This window comes from Hippopotamus amphibius, chromosome 4, assembly GCF_030028045.1.
Source record: "Hippopotamus amphibius kiboko isolate mHipAmp2 chromosome 4, mHipAmp2.hap2, whole genome shotgun sequence".
NCBI classification, from domain to species: domain Eukaryota; kingdom Metazoa; phylum Chordata; class Mammalia; order Artiodactyla; family Hippopotamidae; genus Hippopotamus; species Hippopotamus amphibius.
The window spans coordinates 184,640,359-184,659,239 of NC_080189.1; the positions used below are offsets into that span (position 1 = coordinate 184,640,359).

Consider the following 18,881-nt stretch of genomic DNA (forward strand, 5'->3'; position numbering starts at 1 on the left):
TGCTCCTCTCCTTCCCACCCCCCGCCCCCCAGCTCACACCCACTGTTCCAGCTTTTACGGGCAGGCCGGTCTCCCTGAGTGCGGTTCCCTGGAGATGGGGGTGAACCGGCCCATCTGGAGCCAGCGGTTTCCTCGCCCCACACGGTGCTGGTTCGCCCCCCGCTGACTCTCAGTGAAAGAAGGGAGGAGTGGAGCAGGGAGTCTTGGGAGGCTCGCACCGTGCACCTGCGGGAGCAGCGGGTGAGGCGGCGCAGCGCCCCCAGGTCCGCAGGACCACGGAGGCCTGGTCCAGTTTTAGTGGAGGAGGGCCGCGCCCCAGGACTCACGGAGGAGTGTTCCCTGCAGTGCAGCTCAGCGTTCAGTTGGACCCCTTGACCCCTCACACACCCTGCCTGTCACCTCCTCTCAAGGTCTCATGGTCTGAACACCCCTCAGTCCTCTGACTCCCACACTGACCTGCTCTTTGGATGAGCAGGTGTAGGTCCTGGGCAAGCCCTCGGGCGCCTCTCAGGCTCCGGGCTCCTTCCACACCAGGGCCTCCCAGAACGTCCTCTCGTTCCCTTCCACCAGCCCTTCTCTTCACCCTCCCAGGCTTCCAGAGGTGTCCCCGCACCAGGAAGGCCCCCAGCTTGGCAGACAGCCCGGCCTCCTGGGAGGGCAGGCGTCGCAGACGTCGTGCCAGCCACTTAGCTCACAGCCCAGCCCCAGTGTCCTGCTGCCTCCTGGGGGCCCCAGATAAATGCGGATGGATGAAACCGTCAGTGTAGTTTCTTCTCTGTCCCCGGACGGAAAGCTCACTGAATGAGCAGTTTACTCTGAGTTTTTAAGGGACAGCTTATACCTCAGGCCCCTGATTCCAGGATGCCGCAGGTAGTGACGAATCCTGGTGGTGACAGCAGCCTGCCCCTGCCGTCCTCACCCTGCCTCCTGCAGTCACAGGGACCATCACACACGATGTGGTATTTCGGTGTCGGAGCCTCCAGCTTGTGCGTGGCTTCCCTTCAAACTCACTCCAAGCTCCCCACAGCCCATCTATGTGATGGAGCCCAGGCTGAACACATTGACTTACGGAGTGACATCATATTTCCTAAACGTTAAGTTCCTATTTTGTATTTCTTGGTGTCATGTTTCCTTTTTAACATGATCATTCCTTGACAGATGTTCTTCTCTACCAAAACGTAGCATACACTATTTAATCCACAGTGGACAGGCGGGATTTCAGTTCTAGTCTTGTAGGCTAAAATGGAAGCTCTGCCTGAAGGTTTCTTCCCTGTGCACGTAGGCGCTGTGCAGAATCATCAGTCACTGCCTGCCTGCAGGAGGCAGAGAATGCCTCATACCTTGAGGAACCTTGACTTAGTAACTGAAATGCTTAACTAGGCTCTTGTTCAGAAGCTACTCACGGAGCGCGGCTCAGCTCTCATGAGCACTCAGTGCTGGAGTGTGTGGTGTTCTCATTTTGTTTTCAGTAGTCTTTTCTGTAAAACCGTTGTTGATGTGCGCGATCAGAAAGAAGCAGGTTCTGTGGATTCCACAACCAGCCTGGGTCTCCACCTCCAGCACCACCCCCTCCTCATTTCATGTGAGAGAAATTGAGAAGGATCTCAAGAGCTGTATTCTGCTCATCTGCGTTCCTCCTGGTGCAGCTGCGGCTTATGAGACAGTATTTCAAACGTGTTTGGTTCACCTTCATGAAGGTGTTAGTGTGAGGTTCCTCCTGTGGTTTCTCACTCTAGTCAGCATTTTCACAAGTGAGTTAAACCCAGTTCTGGGTGAGGGCTCGCGCCTGCGTGGCAAACAGTGGAGCTTGAAGGTTAGGTGACAGGTGGAGCCAGGCTTGGTTCTCTCTGCTGCAGAACAAACCCCCCATGGCTTGGGGGCTTAAATCAGCTGTTTGCTATTCCTTTCATTCTGTGATCTGTGCAGGGCTCTGTGACCGTGACCTGGTGGCCCCGGGCAGAGTTCTGTAGCAGCTGCCGGTGCCCCTCAGGGCTTGGCCAGGCCTGGTGCAGACTGGTTTTGTCCCTTTCTATCGATCAGAGTCACTTGGGGAATTGAGGACAGCCCAGCTTCAAGGGGGAGTAGCTTCCACCTCTGCGTGTGAGGCGCAGGACGCATCCTCAGGGGGAGAAGAATAGGTGACATCATTTTGGAGACTGTGCTCAACAGGCAGGTTCCAGCTCAGTTTGGGGAGGGTCCTAGTTGCTTTTTGCTGAAAGAGTGAGAAACACTGTAGCCTGCTCTACATGGACCCTTAGGGCTTCCCTCCTGTTTTGTACCCCACTTTCTTGTTTCCCTCTGGAAAGAGAAGGGGAGCTAGACTTCCTTTCTCTTTCCTACGCCTACTCCAAATCTATAAAATACTCAGGGATTAAGAATTTATCGGTGAGAATATAGTAACGTTGATTTAGGAAAACAACATGGCTTATAGCTAACGGCTGTCCATATTTAAACGTGAGTGCTGGTGGAGGTAGATCACAAGTGATGCCCAGGGGCTCGGCCGCTCTGCCTGTCGGAGGCGGGAGCTGAGCACCCAGGGCTTCAGCAGCCTCACCCACCTGCTGCCTGCACAGCCCTCCAGGTGTAAACAGAGGGCTAGGAATTGAAGTTGGTTGGTTGCACTATAACTTTAGAGATCTAAACCGTTTTAAATATTTCAAGTATAACAGGGGAAGTGAAGGGAGCCGCAGGTTGAGTTTCTTGAACTAAAGCACCTCCCCGTGTAGACGTCCACGGAGGCCGGAGCTCCCATGAGGCTCGCTTTCGGTCTCAGGGCAGGGGCAGTGACGGGGCCGACGTGTCTGAGGCTGGCACGGGCGCCCCACCCGCAGCACAGCCTATCGCCTGCCGCCCTTGATCTCACCGGCCCGGCCACCGGGCTCCGCCACGGGCACTTCCCTGCTTCGGCTCTGCCCTGTGACCACATTTGTTTCCACTCACTGTGTTTTGCTGCTCCGTGGTTCTGACCCAGTCCCTGTGGGTTCAGCTCCGATCTGTCTAAGCTGGTGTCCAGGCCTCCGCGTGTCTGCCTTGCCTGCACATCACCCACCTCTATTCGAGCCTAACAGGTTCTCTCCCCGCTCCTCGTCCACATCTTTAAAGACTTGTCAAAACCTAGAGATGTTAGACCCCCTTCTCAGGAGTGTGTCAGACTGTGTGGGTATTTGATCTGTTCTTGACCATAAGGTCACTATTCCATTTGTTTCAAATAAGGACAATGAAAATTTTTGATCAACACAAACTCTTACTTTTGGCCTCAAGCTGGCTCTAAACTAGTAGTTTTTATCTGATAGGCAGGAACCTTCTTCAGACACCAGACACCTCTCACTTCAGGCAAAATTCACTGGTGAGTTGGTTCAGCCTGACTCCAGGTAAGCCAGGCTGTGGGGCAGGAGCAGTGGTTTCTGAGAAATCCTTGGAGAGAGAAGACGCTTTCCTGTTCCCCCATCCCTGTTCCCTCTCCCTGACCCCAGTTCATTCAGCCTCACGTTTCAAGCATTGGGCAGATGCCAGGCTTGGGCCTAGCACCAGGGACACAGTGACCATAAGTCTTTGTCCCCATCCTCAGGCTGACACAGGCTGCAGGAGCTGCTGGGAGTCCCAGGGAGTGCGCATGGGGACCCCAAGGGAGCGGCTTCTCGGGGGAGGTGAGTCAGGCTACTCAGATGGGGTTTCAGAAGATGGCATTTGAAGCAGCATAGGGAAAATGTGGGGTGTCATTGTGGAAGTAGGGGAGATGGCCCAGTGGTGAGGAAGTAACTTGCGCCCTTTGCAGAGACTTTGCTAAACATTGGAGGCTTTAAAACTGAGTAAGATGTCAACTTAGGTTGAAATGCAGCAAAAAAAATAAAATGGATTAAGGGATGGACAGAGGGATATATGTTCGCTGTCAAATCTAGGTGATTGAAATACAGGTGCTCACTGTAAAGATCTTTCCACTTTATGTTTGAAACTTTCAAAATAAAACATTAGGGAGAAATGTGAGCAAGTCCACGCTCTCTGCCCTCCAAGTGTCTGCATGTCCAGGCTTTGAGGAGTTTCTGTGGTAACAATTATAGTGCCCCAGGAACAGTTTTCACAAATAGATGTGCTTATTGTTGCCTGGCTACGTGGTTTTCTTCCTAAAAGCATTGTTTTCTTATTCAGAGGATTTTAGTCTTTTCCAGCCATTATTTCAGTGTCTAATTCTAACTGACAAATTGCTTTTTCTAGATTTATTTATGAAACAGAGCATCACAATGGCATAGCAGAATTACTGGAAATATTGGGAAGGTAAGTTGTCTCTTTGTTATTGGTAACAAAAGGCCTTAGATGGAATTTATGCTAAAATGATCCAGTTCATTGTGTTCACCCACTCCCCTCCCCAAAGCAAAGCAACTGAAACCGTTCCCTAAAAGAACTTAAATAGCCTCACTTAATGGCAGGGGCTGGTGAGCTTTTGGATCAGAACTAAATGACACTAAATGACAAACCTCTCCTATCCATATGGTTCCATATGTAGATTCTGTTTCCTATACCTCAGTAGCATTACTGTGGGAACATAATTTCAATTATTTCTTCAAGAACAGTGTTACAGATAGTTACATTAAGAAAGTTTATATTTGACACTTAGAAGAAGACTGGATCGTTTATTATACATCTGGGGTATTGAGTAAATGCTAATATTTCAGATTGCTTTGAGTTTATAAATTTTTCATATGTATACTTATAAAGTAATTAACATTTCAAAAATTTCATCATCTTAATCCAAGTAGAGTTCTTGCTTGCTGTCATTTTTTTTTTTAATCAATGACCTATAGGTTTTCTATCAGACCTCCTAACTCACTGATTCCCAGAGTTCCTCAGGGTTCCATGGCCAAATAAGCTTGGAAGTACATTTTCTCCAACACCTTACTTGGGGATTCAGTGCACATTAACAGCTAAATGTTCTGAGGAGTCCTGTAGGGAAGAAACTATACTCGTGTTTAATCCAGTGATTCCCAAAGCTATTGAGCACAGTAAGCTTTTCAGAGGAACACTGTCGTCATCTGGTGGATCTGTGGTCCAGTCCTTCTGAAAACAACTCTCCTCGCTGTTTCAGATATAATGTAAAACAAAGGATGGTCCTCGTGGAGGACTGTACTCTGACACACCCCAGGGTTCTCTTCCCAGCAGGGTGTAGTGGGTGCCCTTGCTAGCTGTCCGGCCTTCCTTAATCACTCTTGCCTTCCGTTTCCTTATCTACAGAGTGGAAAGATAATCATACTCAGGTCTGAGGCTGTTGCAAGGCTGGGGTGAGCTGAGCCAAGTGTCCAGGCAGCCCGCCACACCACACACAAGGGCCTCAGGGGTTCTCTCCTGTCCCCTCATTTGAATGCGCACACCATCCTAGAGGCCACTTCAGACTAACCCTGCCTGCAGCACCATGTGCCCCAGGCTCATGAACGAGGGACCAATTTAGGAGTCACTTTAACTGCATCTACAGCTCTCAGGAACTTCCCTAATAAAACCAAATAGATAAAATACTTGATGTTACAGACAAAAGCTTCAGCTTGGAGGTTAGAGCAGGGGACCCCCTTTCCTTACAAAAGGGAACAGCTTTCTTGTTGATTTTTAAACAGTGCCCATTCGCACGTTCAGACTCTGTTCTTCCAGTACAGAATAATGAGGCAGAATTTCTCTGGGAAAGTATGAATTCCTAAAGGTGGTGAAGGCTGAAGGAAGCTGCAAGTGCCAACCTGAGCTACGTGGTCTTAGTGGCCTTGCTGAAGGAAGGAGGTTTTGCCTTCCGAGACTCCTGCTGTTCTGGGTAGCTCCCTGTATAACTCAGAATTTTTAGATTATCCTGTAGTTACAAAGATAAAAATAACTGCTTTCTTGAAGGTATTAGTGATCTTTTCTGCTACTCTCCTCTCTTTTTCTTGACACACATAATTTGCTTGCTGGTTTTCATGTTGAACACAAAAACGGAAAGAAAAACAGCAAGATGTGTTTTTTGGTTTTTGTTTTTTAAAGAACTTTTATTGAGATACAGTTAACAGACAATAAACTGCATATATTTAGAGTGTACAATTTGGTATTTTTTTTCTTATTAGTAATGTATATATGGCAGTCCCAATCTCCCAATTCATTCCCCCCCCCAACCCTCCCCGCTTTCCCCACTTGGTTCCATGTTTGTTTTCTACATCTGTGTCTCTATTTCTGCCTTGCAAACGGGTCATTTTGTACCATTTTTCTATATTCTGCATATATATGTTAATATATGATATTTGTTTTTCTTTCTGACTCACTTCACTCTGTATAACAGTCTCTAAGTCCATCCATGTCTCTACAAGATATGTTTTTTAATCTGAAATTTGTAAATATTCAAACTCTTATTAAATTCTGTTTTCACAGTATAATTAATGGATTTGCCTTACCACTAAAAGAAGAGCACAAGATTTTCTTATTGAAGGTGTTATTACCTTTGCACAAAGTGAAGTCTCTGAGCGTCTATCATCCTCAGGTAAGGGCTCTCCCCGTGATGTCGGTGGGGCCTCAGGAGGGAGCTCGGCCATCTCTGCTTGGACATCAGTGAACTCAGAAGATAGAACCCCAGCCTCTAACTGGGAATGTTTTCTCTCTTACATCACAGTGTTGACTTGGGTGTCAAGGTTCTGGTGATGAGTGAAAGGATAAGGGAGTAGAGAGAGATTGCTTTTAAGAAAGTCAGAAAAATCTCAGGAATGGAGAATTTCAAAATTGGTTGTAAGCATCGAGAAGGGAGTGGTTTCACGCACTGAAGGGTCGAGGAAGACCTTTCAGAGGAAGGCTTCCTGTGGTGGGATTGAAATCTAGCACCTCAAAGACAACGCCCCTTTGTCCGAGGCCCAGTAAAATGGCATAAGAAAAAGTTGTTTGGGGACTTCCATGGCAGTCTAGTGGTTAGGGCTCCGCGCTTCCACTGCAGGGATCACAAGTTTGATCCCTGGTCAGGGAACTAAGATCACACAAGCCACGTGGTGCAGCCAAAAAAATAAATAAAGTATTTATTTCAAAAAAAAAAAGAAAAGGTTTTTTTTTTTAAGCTGTGGGGTTTTTATAACTTTGTGAAAATCCATTTACAGTTACAGTGAAAAACCAATCCATAAGTAGTTTCTAACTTGTTGGTCGGGTGCATTTCCCCAGGAAATTTGGGTTTCCCTTCACTGTTGTTTTTTTTTTTCCCTTCACTTTTCTTCTAAGTTCCACGTAGACAGGTGTAAGCTACACTGACTGCAGTGCAGAAGGTTTCAGGGAGACGGCCACCCTCCCTGCGGGCGTGGGGCCAGCACACACCCACGTCTGGGTCCAAGAACCAGGAACCCCTCCCATTCTACAGGGCCTCCCTCAGGTAGTTTGCCGTGTGGTTTCAGAAAATGTATTCTTTAGATGATTCTAATGACACTGGCTTCCTGGGAAATCTTTTACATAGAGTTTTTTCTCTGATTCCTATTAACTGATAATATCTTTACATCCAGCCAGTTTGTTATCGTGTTAGTTGTTCTGTTTTAGAAATTAATAGTTTAGGGATTTAAGAGGGAAACAGATTTTAATTTGTTCATAGCAGTTAGATTACTTGTCTACTACAGTCTCCAAAAAGGCCACGAGAAACATCCCACCAAACCTGGGCTGACTTTTTTGGTGTTGGTCTAAAAGACTATGTCCTGGGTTTTTTTTAGTTTTCTGATGTTCCTTCTACAGTTGATCTGTGTTGCACATTGGTCCTGGAGTCCCTCCCTGAGAGTCCCACCCAGAGCCTCCAGCAGGGCCTGTGGAAGGAGCCCACACCCACCCAAGGGGAAGCGGTTGCAGGGGGACAGTCGTGGGAGGGGGCAGTACTGATCACATCCGGCCATCTCTGCCCAAAGGAAGGTGTCTAATGGTGATACAGCATTTATTTCCATGTTAAAATGGAATATTAATACATTTTCTCCTCTTAACTGTAGCTGGCGTACTGTGTAGTGCAGTTCTTAGAAAAGGACAGCACCCTCACTGAACCGGTAAGTACTCCCTCTCAGGTCAGGGCCTTGTGATGTAGTGTGTGCGTCCAAGTGTCAGTATCACAGTGTGGCTGCTTCACCAAGACAGCTTCTTCATCTTAAGTTATAACACTAATAAACACAAACTAATTTCATTCATGTGTTACAAGTTTTCAAACCGTAGTAATTTTAATAATGAGTTCCCTTGTCCAAGTGATTATTTTATGTAATAAGATGGCCATCTTACCCCTCATTGCATTTTACTCTTTGAACAGCATGGCTGCTGAGTCACGTGCAGTTTAATACTTCCACGTCGCCTGGTTTAACAGCACATATTACTAACTAGTCAGAGGAATTGTAGTAAGGATTCAAAGTGCTTGTGCTAAAGAGGTTTTACTGTCCTGAAAATTCTTTCCAAGTTAGAGTGTAGCTATTTTATGATCATTGCATCATAAATGAACATTAGATTGCTACCCGTCAGTGTTTAGATTTCTTAGTTTCTTGGCATTTTATCTTTATTAAAAATAAAGAGGCTATCGTAATCTAGATTCATAAAGTTGGGCGTGTCAGGTGCCAGTTGAAGCATTTGAGTACACTTTTTTTATCAGCTTTATTGAGATGTAATTCACATCCCATATAGCTCACCCACTTAAAATGTATGATTCAATGGTTTTGATATATTAAGTTATTAATTTATTTCAATTGTGGTAAAATATACTATATAACAAAATTTGCTGTTTTAAGTGTACAATTCAGTGGCATTAATTACATTCACAGTGTTATGCCACTGTCACCTATTTCTAAAACTTTGTCATCGCCCCAAACAGAAACTCTGTCTTCATTAAATAGTAACTCCCCAGTTACCCTCCGCCCTCCCCTTGATAACCTCGAATCCACCTCCTGTCTGAATTTGACTGCTCCAGATACCTTATGTAAGTGCAGTCATACAGGATCCATCCTTTCGCGATGGGCTTACTTCACTCAGCATAATGTGCTCAGGGTCCATCCATATTGCCATGTGTGGCAGAAATCCATTCCCTTTTGTGGCTGAATAGTACCCCACTGTATGACTGGACCACACCTTGTCTATTCGTTCAGCTGTCAATGGAAACTTGAGTTGTTTCCACATCTTGGCTATTGTGAATAATACTACTGTGAACACACGTGTGCAAACATTTCCTCTTATCTCTGTTTTCAGTCCCTTTGGGTGCATACCCAGAAGTGGAATTGCTGAATCACATGATAATTCTATGGTTAGATTTTTGAGGAAATGCCATACCATTTTCCATAGCAGCTGCACCATTTTGCATTCCCATCACCAGTGCACAAGGGGTCCAGTTAATCCACATCCTCGCCAACACTTGTCATTCTCCATTCTTTTTTATTATAACCATCCTAGTGAGTGTGAAGTAGGATCTCGTGGTTTTTTGGTTTGCATTTCTCCAATGACTAATGATGTTGGGCCTCTTTATACGTGTGTGTTGGCCATTTGTGTTTCTTCTTTTTAGAAATATCTTTAAATTCATTGCCCATTTCTTGATTGAGTTGTTTTTACTATTAAGTAACAAAGCAAGAAGTATTAGATGCCAGTTTAAATGTTTGAAGACTCTTTTAAAAGTCACTATTGGACTAAAAAAGGTAAATAAATTCCTGAGTCTTTCCTTTCCCTTTAGTGGTCTTTCACAGTTTTCCTGTGAAATTGTAATTTTCATAGTTAAATAGGAATTCTTAATACTTTATTCCTGAGTTAAACTGCTTCTGATCTCTCCTTTCTTTTTAAGCTTTTAAATTCTGTGTGTAGCCTCCACCATCTCACTCCCAAATTCAGGAAAAGCCTCTGGTCACATCCCTCAGCTGCTGCCTGAGGAGGGAAGAGGGGCTGCCCCACTCTGCAGCCCTTTCCAGAGTGACCCATCCCTGCACCCCCTCTCTAGGGTCTCCTCATGCCTCTGCCTCAGCTCTGTCCAACATTCTAGAAGCCCCCAAGGAAATATCCCAGATCTCATCAGACTTCAATATCAAACACAAAGTATCCACTCCAATTTAGGGTGAGGATATGTTATTTTATCCTCCTACTAAACTGAAGACATGTTCAGATAGGGAAAGAAAAATGAGATGGCACTAATAATAAAAAACCCTTTTTAATATCTTTCTTCAGTGGTGAGACGTCCTAATTCCTATTTGTATTTGAAGGTCTTCTCCAAACTAAAGTGCTATGTGAAGAAATTCTAAGATACACCTTGCCCTTTTCCTACTTCAAAAATAAGGAGAGAAAGTGCAATTTTCGTCTATGATTTTTCTTTGTGCATATTTCTCATGCTCCCTAGTGGCTAAAGAATTCACCGAATGTTACCCCGGGTTTATCATGGGCTAAGGTTCTCCCCCCAAGCCCACCCCCTGCTGGTCCTGGTCCGCGCCCCCCCCCCCCCCCCCGCCCCGTCTGTCAGAACCTGGTCCTAATCCTGCTCCAGCAGGACTCAGTGAGCACCTCCCACCCTCTTCTCTCTTTCACCTGAAAGTAATATGAATGCTGATGAAGTTTATAAATCCCCTCTAATAAAGCGAATACAGCTTTGCAGGAGTGAGGGAGCAGGAGACAATTGCAATTCACTGCCATTGTCTGAAAGAAGGCAGGAGAGGGTGTGCTGGCTTCAGTGGGGTCCTTCCATCTTAAATAGTAGAAAACTCTGACTCAGCATGAACATAAAGCCCACTTCAAGCCCCTCCCCCCCCACCCCCCGTCCCCAGTATTTCCACCCAGAATCGCTGCGTGTCTTAATTTCCTGCAGCACAGATAAATGTAATACTATTCTTGATTACAGAAAGCAGATGAATTTTCTGCACATTAAAAATGTTCAGACCCTCACCTCAGTAAATTCCTTCTTTTGAAATGTCATGTATTATGGCAGTACAAAGCCCATTTTGTCTCACCTCAGCATCGAAAGCATGCTGAAGATAATTTGATGAAGGTGTAAACCCTCGTGAAGGTGCTGGGAAGGGCAGTTGGCAGACGCGTGCATCTCACAGTACTGCACCCATGTGAAGTCTGTGTGTGTCCAGGCTTAGGAATTTTAAAGTCTGATCCGTTTAAAAGATGTTTGTTGCTCCCGTTTGTAATCTGTAACTAATGTTTTTTGTTTGTAAACTGTGTACAGTGCCCAGAAGCTTTCTGGGCACGTTGAACACATGCACTGTTGTTAGGAGAATTACAAGCTCATTCAGTAGTGGATAGAAGTAAAATCTCGTTCCTTTTCCACCTGCTTGTCTCTTGAGGCTGATCGAGTTCTACTCCATGGACTTTTCCCCTGGTGTTCCGGGGCAGGAGAGGGGCTCCCCAGGATGCCAGGCTCACCTGCCCTCCCCAGCCTTCTCCCTGGAGTGGGCCGCCCATTGAGTTTCCCCAGAAAGCTCAGTCCTGAAGTGCACCCAGCAGCGAGCAGCCATTGTTGGCTCAGATTAGCATTCCCGGGCAGACTCCGCTTCTGCAAAATGCGGCACCCTTGGAAGCAGCTGAAACAGTTGGTATTGGCCATAGGTCATTCCAAATAGCGTGAAAAGTAAGCCCAGCATACAGCTCTGATTCCAGAAATAATACCTTTTCCAGAGACGTTGAACAGCTAAATCAGTCGTGTTCTGTAGTTCACAGATTAACATATTTCTGCTAATAAAATTCTGCTTGCCAAATGACGAGGAATGATGATTTTGTTAAGTGATTTGCATCTGCTGTATTCTTGAAAGTGACTCCGATGCACAGGGGATAGTAGGTGCTCATGTCTATTACATGATTTTGAGCAAAAAGTAGGAAAATCATTAAATGATGCATTTTTTTAAATCTCTTTTTAAAGACAGTTATATCATAAATTTTTATGTCAGACTTCAAAACAAGGAGCACTTTTAAAGGAAATTTTTGGAGTTTTATGAAGTGTAAAAGTATAAGAGATTATCCAGGAGCCTAAAGGTCAAAAGCATCAAAACAGGATTGCCATAAATGAATGTTGTTCAAAAGCCCCTTGTTTGTAACTGCTGTGAGGACTCAGAGGCTGGCCTGTGGGCAGAATTGGTGTGATCTGCAGAGCCAGAAATGACTAGAGAATGGAAACCACCAGCCAGTCTGAAAGCACGAGCATCTGCGGTGATTTTCACAGCAGTCCTGACGCTGGGGGCCAGAATGGTGGGTCCAGAAATCGTTGTGATGAGGCTAAATGTCTGCTTTAAGTAACAGGTTGCAGTTGTACAATTACATATGCAAGTATGTATAAGTGCTTTACATATACATACATAAATGTTTTGGGGCCTTGTACTATTTTAGGCTTAACATGGCTAAACTCCCAGGGGTATTATTAATCTACATTCCAGATCTGGTAGGAAATATGGAAACTGCAGGAATGCGATAAAGAAAGGTTGCCTGGTTGAAACTGTCTGTCTGATGGGCAAGGAACGTAGTGCCCATCACTGACCAACCAGGAGGCCACTGCCGCTTGACGGGACGTGCCTTACAGGGAGCAGCCACGCAGACCTGCTCTGGGTGGGGTCCTGGCCAAGGCCAGGCTGCCACCCGCTCACTGCAGCCTGCACTCCTCAGGCACTTGCGTGGATTTAGTAATAAAGTCCTCTCAGCAGCCCCAGGGCAAGGATCGCTCTGTCCAACGGTCTTTGATGAGGGCTCTGGGGCACCTAGAGGTTGGCACCAGCCCATGGCTACATACAAAGGGCTTACTAACAGCATCAGTACTTCACATCTCTCTTTTTGTGTTTTAGCACAATTGAAAACACCACGTACACATACTGTGTATGTGTGTTTGTGTACAAATATATATGAAGTCAGTTAATTTGAGAGAAACAGATTGTGCCTCTGTGTTTATGTCTCCACACTAAGATATATATATGAATTCATATGCTCTGTTTCTCCACTGGGCTTGTTCTCTCTGAACTCTCCTACTTGCCTATTTTTTTGTCTTTTTTCTTTTTTTTTAAGGATCTGACTTACTGAGATGGTGATTGATCAGAGTGGGTCATATACATTAAAACTGTGATTCTAAAGTATATAAAATTAGACCTACCTCTCTAATTATAAAAAACCCACATTCTGATTTACTGAATCACTATTCCTTCTACAAGGGAAAAAGCAGCACCTCATCTTGTGGCTTTGCAGAGGGGACACCTTAAGAAAGAAACAGGACATCACATTGTGTGTTCTCTCTTCTGTAGGTGGTAATGGCTCTCCTCAAGTACTGGCCAAAGACTCACAGTCCAAAAGAAGTCATGTTCTTAAATGAATTAGAAGAGATTCTAGACGTCATTGAACCGTCAGAGTTTGTGAAGATCATGGAGCCTCTCTTCCGGCAGTTAGCCAAGTGTGTCTCCAGCCCCCACTTCCAGGTATGGGGCATGGAGAGAGTGGGCTCGTGTCAGTTCCCTTCGGAGCTGGTAGGTTGCTGTGTGTAACTGGTCATGTTTTGCTTCTCAGGTAATGTGAAGGCAGTGTTCAAGCTTTTGTTTCAGTGTCCTTACTTCAAAGTGAGATCCTGAGACTTCAGTTCTATAAAACAGTGGTCCCCAGCCTTTCTGGCACCAGGGACTGATTTCGTAGAAGACAGTTTTTCCACAGTGGGTAGGGCGGTGCGGGGGGGTTGTTCAGGTGGTAGTAGTGTAGCGATGGGGAGTGATGGGGGCGGCAGATGAAGCTTTGCTTGCTCGCCAGCTGCTCACCTCCTGCTGTGCGGCCCGGTTCCTAACAGGCCTCGGACTGGTACCAGTCTGCGGCCCCGGGGTTGGGGACCCCTGCTATAAAATACACTCTATCTCTTCATCCCCCCTTGTCACTGAGAACATGTGTCTCAGTAAGAGTAATTAAAGACAGCTTCTCTGTACACGACCTCTGTCTCCATGTTCACTGGCTTCACAAACATACACGGCCTTATTCTCCACAACTGAGCGATCAGTTCTTATGGAGAATATAAAACTGTTTAGCTTTGCATTTCCTCCTTCCATAAGCTCTTCATTTCTGACATGTTAGTTTGTGACCCTTTACCCTTTAAAGAACAGTAGTGGTTCTGATTTTTGTCCTTTCCACATTCCTTTGTGAGAGGTGCCTCAGTTACCCACTTCCCACTTTTTCTGATTTCCTCCTCACACCTTCCAAGCCCCTTTCACAGGTCGTCCCCAAGGGTTTTTCCAGCCTGTCTGTCTCCTTCCTACAGACTGGGGACCCCATCTTTTTGTATCGTTGAGACGGTATTTATTGTGAAATCATGAACAAGGTGGAAGTCTAGGCACGAAAGGTCAGCAGGGAGTTGGCCCCCCCGGGAGACGGGAGACGTGGCAGCACAGCCCTGCGTGCCGTCTGAGTCCGTGTTGCCGGCGGTTTCAGGAATGGCTGCCTCGTTGGCCTCCGCTCCTCCCGTGTTCCTCACCCTGCTGCCCTCCCCGCTGTCATCTCCCCGCCCCTCCCTCGGGTCCCTCTGCAGGGACAGGCTCACCACCACATTTCCACACACACAGCAGCACCCCCACCCTCCCCTGCTGCTGTTTGCCTCACGACGTAGCACTTCTGATAAGTCAGGCAATCTGCCCGCCATTTGTTTACCGCAGAGAATGTAAGCTCCACGAAGGCAAAGGTTTCTGCCTCGCCTGGTTCACTGCAGAAGCCTCAGTGCCAGACAGCACTGCCCGTGGTGTAGACGCCTGATAGACAGGTGTGGATGGCTGACGGATAGGCAGAACGAGCTCATTTGACTTGTCTCCTCGGCATCTAGCCTGTGTCTAGCAGAAATGTTCATTGAACTCATGAAAAACTGCATGACAGTGATCTTGACAGACAGGAAAGCATTTGCCTCTTTGTTGAGGGTCTTCAGGGTTATAGTCCAGAGTATTCTGATTTGCGGAAATGACAATAATTTTCCTACGTGTGCGTGTATGGAACGCTTTAATCGTCACGGATCACAGTCACACCCTCTGTCTTTCAGGTGGCAGAGCGAGCGCTGTATTACTGGAACAACGAATACATCATGAGTCTGATCAGTGACAATGCAGCGAAGATCCTGCCCATCATGTTTCCATCCTTATACCGCAACTCAAAGACCCACTGGAACAAGTAAGAGATCTGGCTGCCGTCAGATCAGGCCACTTTCAAGTTCTGCATATTTTGCTGATACTATAAACCAATTACGATTGAACCCAAGTTCAATCAAAAAACAAGACACTGATTTCTTTGCGGGCTGCATCTCGGCCTTAGTTCTTGTCCTTATCCCTGTGTTGGGCCCACATAGGGCGCGTTGTCTCACTCCCGACCCCCATCTCGTCCCCGGCGGTGGGGGGAGCAGCATCTCCCAGACCCCCTCTTAAGTTCCCTCTGGAGAAGTTAAAGGTCGCCATATCATCAGGGTTCAGTCCCTGCAGGAGCACAGCAGCCACCCCACTCTCGGGGGCCCCAGAGCCCTTCCGACACTCACCCTGGGGAGCCAGAGAGATGAGCGGGTAACCTAAACACCACTAGGAATCTTGACATCTTCCTCTGCTTCTCTCCTGTGTCCTCCCACTTAATGAGGATGGACAGACTGATTTACTCAGTGGTCACCTCCTGAGACCTTAGCAGTCAGTACAGCTGCCACATCATCATCTGTACTGAACTGGTGCTCACATTATTTGCATAAGTAAGGAATCAGGGTTTCACTTTCTGTGTCTTCTTCCCTTTCTATATTATAATCAGTAAATCAGAATTTAAAGCAGGAAGAGCAGAGCTCTGATACCTAGTCCTACCCCCTTGTTTACAGGCAAGAACGGGGAGCCTGGGGGGAGAAGATGCCACCTGGCCTGCGACCAGGAGCTGGTCGGTGCCTCTCTGCCTGCACCCCTCTTGCTGTCCTGGTTCACGTGCTTGCACCACTGCCCACTAGATAGCTCTCGGCCATAGCTTCCTCATCTGAAAAGGAGGAAATGTTGGCACCGGGAATTCCCTGGCCATCTAGTGGTTAGGACTCGGTGCTCTGACTGCCGAGGGCCCAAGTTTGATCCCTGGTTGGGGAGCTAATATCCCACAAGCAGCATAGCGCAGCCAAAAAAAAAAAAAAAAGATGGGAGGAGATGTTGGCACCCACCAAAGTGTTTTGTGGTGATTGATAAAGATGATGTCAGTATACATAAGGCACTTTGCTTTATAGCACACTCCACCTTGTTGGGAGGATTAGTCAGGGTAAAGTGAGTGTATATAAAGTCCCTGGCACCTAACAGGCATTCAGTGCACATTCACCATCAGCCTTGCAGCTGCAGGTCTAGCAGTGGTGCCGACAGCAATAGAAGAAGAAAAGGCAGCAACCGTGATCATCGAAGTAGTAGCCTAGTAGTCAGTGTTCATATGTCTCAACAGCCTTTTCTGTAACGTGCATTTTTTATTGAGCTCAGCAGGTGTTGACAGAGCCCTCGGAATTGAGCCACAGCTCCTGCGTGTGGGTCAGTGTGCTGTGAAGGCCAGCAGTGATGGCTCAGGTCTCTGGCCACTGCAAAGAAAGAGACATCCTGTTAGGTGGTTTCTGAATAGGATTTGGGTTTTATTATAAAGTGAATTAAAAGGTAGTTATGACTTGAGAGTTGAGTTGTTTGTTGTTGCTCCCAATTCTGTGGGTTGACCAGGCTTTGCTGGGCAGTTCTCTGCCCATCTCACTGGGGGTCCCTTACGTGGGCTGCAGTTGGATGTCAGGTGAGACCAGAATCCTTTCGAGGCTCTGCTGGGAGGCGGGGCAGCTGGGCCTCTCCCTCTCCGGTGTGTCAGAGCCTGAGATCTAAGTTTGATTAAGCTCTTTTATGGCAGTTTCATTTAATACTCTCCTGAGCTCTACTTTGGCAGTATTAACATTAATTTTCCTGTCCTCGATGAGTAAGATTGAAAGGAAGCTGATATCTATAGGAAATGTTTCTATTATTGTCCTCTGTATAATTGTTTGCCTTAACTATATTTGTTCAAGGGTCAGCATTTTTTATTCCGTTTCCAAGTAAAGTGGCTTTGGGCTGCTGTTAGCCAAGTCAGTGAGTTGCAAGGCCCAGCGCCGAAGTGAGAGTGATGGGGAAGCAGGCTCTGCAGAAGGCAGGGCTGCCCCTGAGAAAACAAACAGTGAGTCAGAAGGCACAGGCTTTTAACACATTATTGACCAGGAGATTTTTGCAGAAACTAATGCCTGTGGCAGTGCGTCTGCCGTCAAAAATGGGTTAACTTTAAAGCTGAGGAGACTTGTGAAATGTGGGACCGTTGAAATAGGCTGATAACTTGGGAGAGGAACTAGTCTGTGGTGGAGGAGGGGAGGGAGATGGATCACAAAAGGTGAAGCATTCTTTTTTTTTTAAGCTCTTTATTGGAGTATAATTGCTTTACACTGTTGTGCCAGTTTCTGCTGTACAACAAAGTGAATCAGCTGTATTTATGCCTATATCCCCATATCCCCTCCCTCCCACAACTCCTTCCCACCCTCCCTGTCCCACCCCTCTAAGTCATCACCCATCATCAAGTTGATCTCCCTGTGTTAGGCAGCAGCTTCCCACTAGCTATCTATTTTACATTTGGTTGTGTATATTTGTCTGAGTTTCAACATGAAGCTTTCCTTACAGGACAATACACGGCTTGATATACAACGCGCTGAAACTCTTCATGGAGATGAACCAAAAACTCTTTGATGACTGCACCCAGCAATTTAAAGCAGAGAAACTGAAGTAAGTTGCTCCTTTCAGAAGTTATTCTTTCAGAGATATTTTTCTCCTTAATCCTGAATAAACTTCTCCCATTAGTTTGTCCTAAAAAGTTATTCTTCACTTTAAAGCAAAATCGGCCCTTTTGTACTTGGAAAGCAAATTAAAACTTTATTATGATAATTTATTTTCAAAGAACACATGTTTAAAGTTAGCTATTCTCTGGGAATTCCCTGATGGTCCAGTGGTTAGGACCTGGCACTTTCACTGCCACGGTCCCAGGTTCAATCCCTGGTCGGGAAACTAAGATCCCGCAAGCCACGCAGTGCGGCCAAAAAAAAAAAAAAAAAGGCCATTCTCTCCATTATGCTACTAGTTTAATCATCTTTGCAAAAAATGCATGTATAGTCAAGAATTTAACTTTCAGGGTCTTTGCTTCTCTTAGAGGACACTTAAAGGCAGTAATGTGTAGTAATTTTTCGTGTTTATCAGGCAGGAATTTGAACTGTATTCTGTAAGGTTTGTATGAGAGAGCATGCATCTTCATCCAACGTAGCTTTATTGTTCTGATTTGTTGATCTCCATAAATTCGGGCATTCTCTGGAATCTAGTGCCTGAGTCCCTCACAAAATCAAGGCCCTGCTCTCATGCTGTGAGGACTTCAGAGCCCACATCTATCCAGGGACAGGCTAGATGACTCTGTCCCTAGGCTGTGCTAGTCACAGTGTGACTCACATCTGCAGTCAGGTGTGGGCTGTGGGCAGGTTTGATTGTTCGTCTCGCGAAGCTGGCCGAAGTAGATAAACCTTGAGTGAGTGTAATTCAGATTACGGTACGTGTGTAACAAAGTACCACGTTTATTCCTTAGACAGTGTGTGTTTACCTATATGTCAGGCCCTGTTGTGGGTTTTGGCAACACCGCAGTGAAAAAAACAAACAGCAGCCCTTACCCTCATGGAGTTAACATTTTGGGTGGTGTGGAAAGAGAAAGACAGCGAAATACAGATGAGTGAGCAACAGTGTGTGAGGGACGATGGCAGGTGAAGCAGGAGGGGCACAGGGAGCCCGCGGTGGGTTCTTTAAACCTTCAGGCTGCCTGGCCCATTCCTCCCTCAGCTAAACGCAGTGTTCAAGTGTGAAATGTATGGACATCCGGGCTCTTCTGACAGCACACCCTCTTTTGTGGAACACTGCATCTCTGAAAGGGACCTTACAGATCATGTAGCA

General features: G+C 46.3%; 1 protein-coding gene and 1 non-coding gene across 12 annotated transcripts in view; both read left to right on the top strand.

The window, feature by feature from the left end:
- The window catches only part of PPP2R5C (protein phosphatase 2 regulatory subunit B'gamma), a 137,791-nt gene that overhangs the window by 104,949 nt on the left and 13,961 nt on the right, over positions 1–18,881 (top strand). For all 11 annotated transcript variants that reach the window (XM_057733971.1, XM_057733967.1, XM_057733972.1 and 8 more), the window contains 6 exons: positions 4,213–4,272; positions 6,376–6,484; positions 7,947–8,000; positions 13,188–13,358; positions 14,945–15,072; positions 17,577–17,678. In XM_057733971.1, coding sequence (XP_057589954.1) covers positions 4,213–4,272; positions 6,376–6,484; positions 7,947–8,000; positions 13,188–13,358; positions 14,945–15,072; positions 17,577–17,678 — 624 coding nt within the window. The remainder of the gene's footprint in view (positions 1–4,212; positions 4,273–6,375; positions 6,485–7,946; positions 8,001–13,187; positions 13,359–14,944; positions 15,073–17,576; positions 17,679–18,881) is intronic.
- On the top strand, positions 17,885–17,957 carry TRNAE-UUC (transfer RNA glutamic acid (anticodon UUC)). Its single transcript has one exon. It is a non-coding gene; the product is annotated as a tRNA-Glu (tRNA).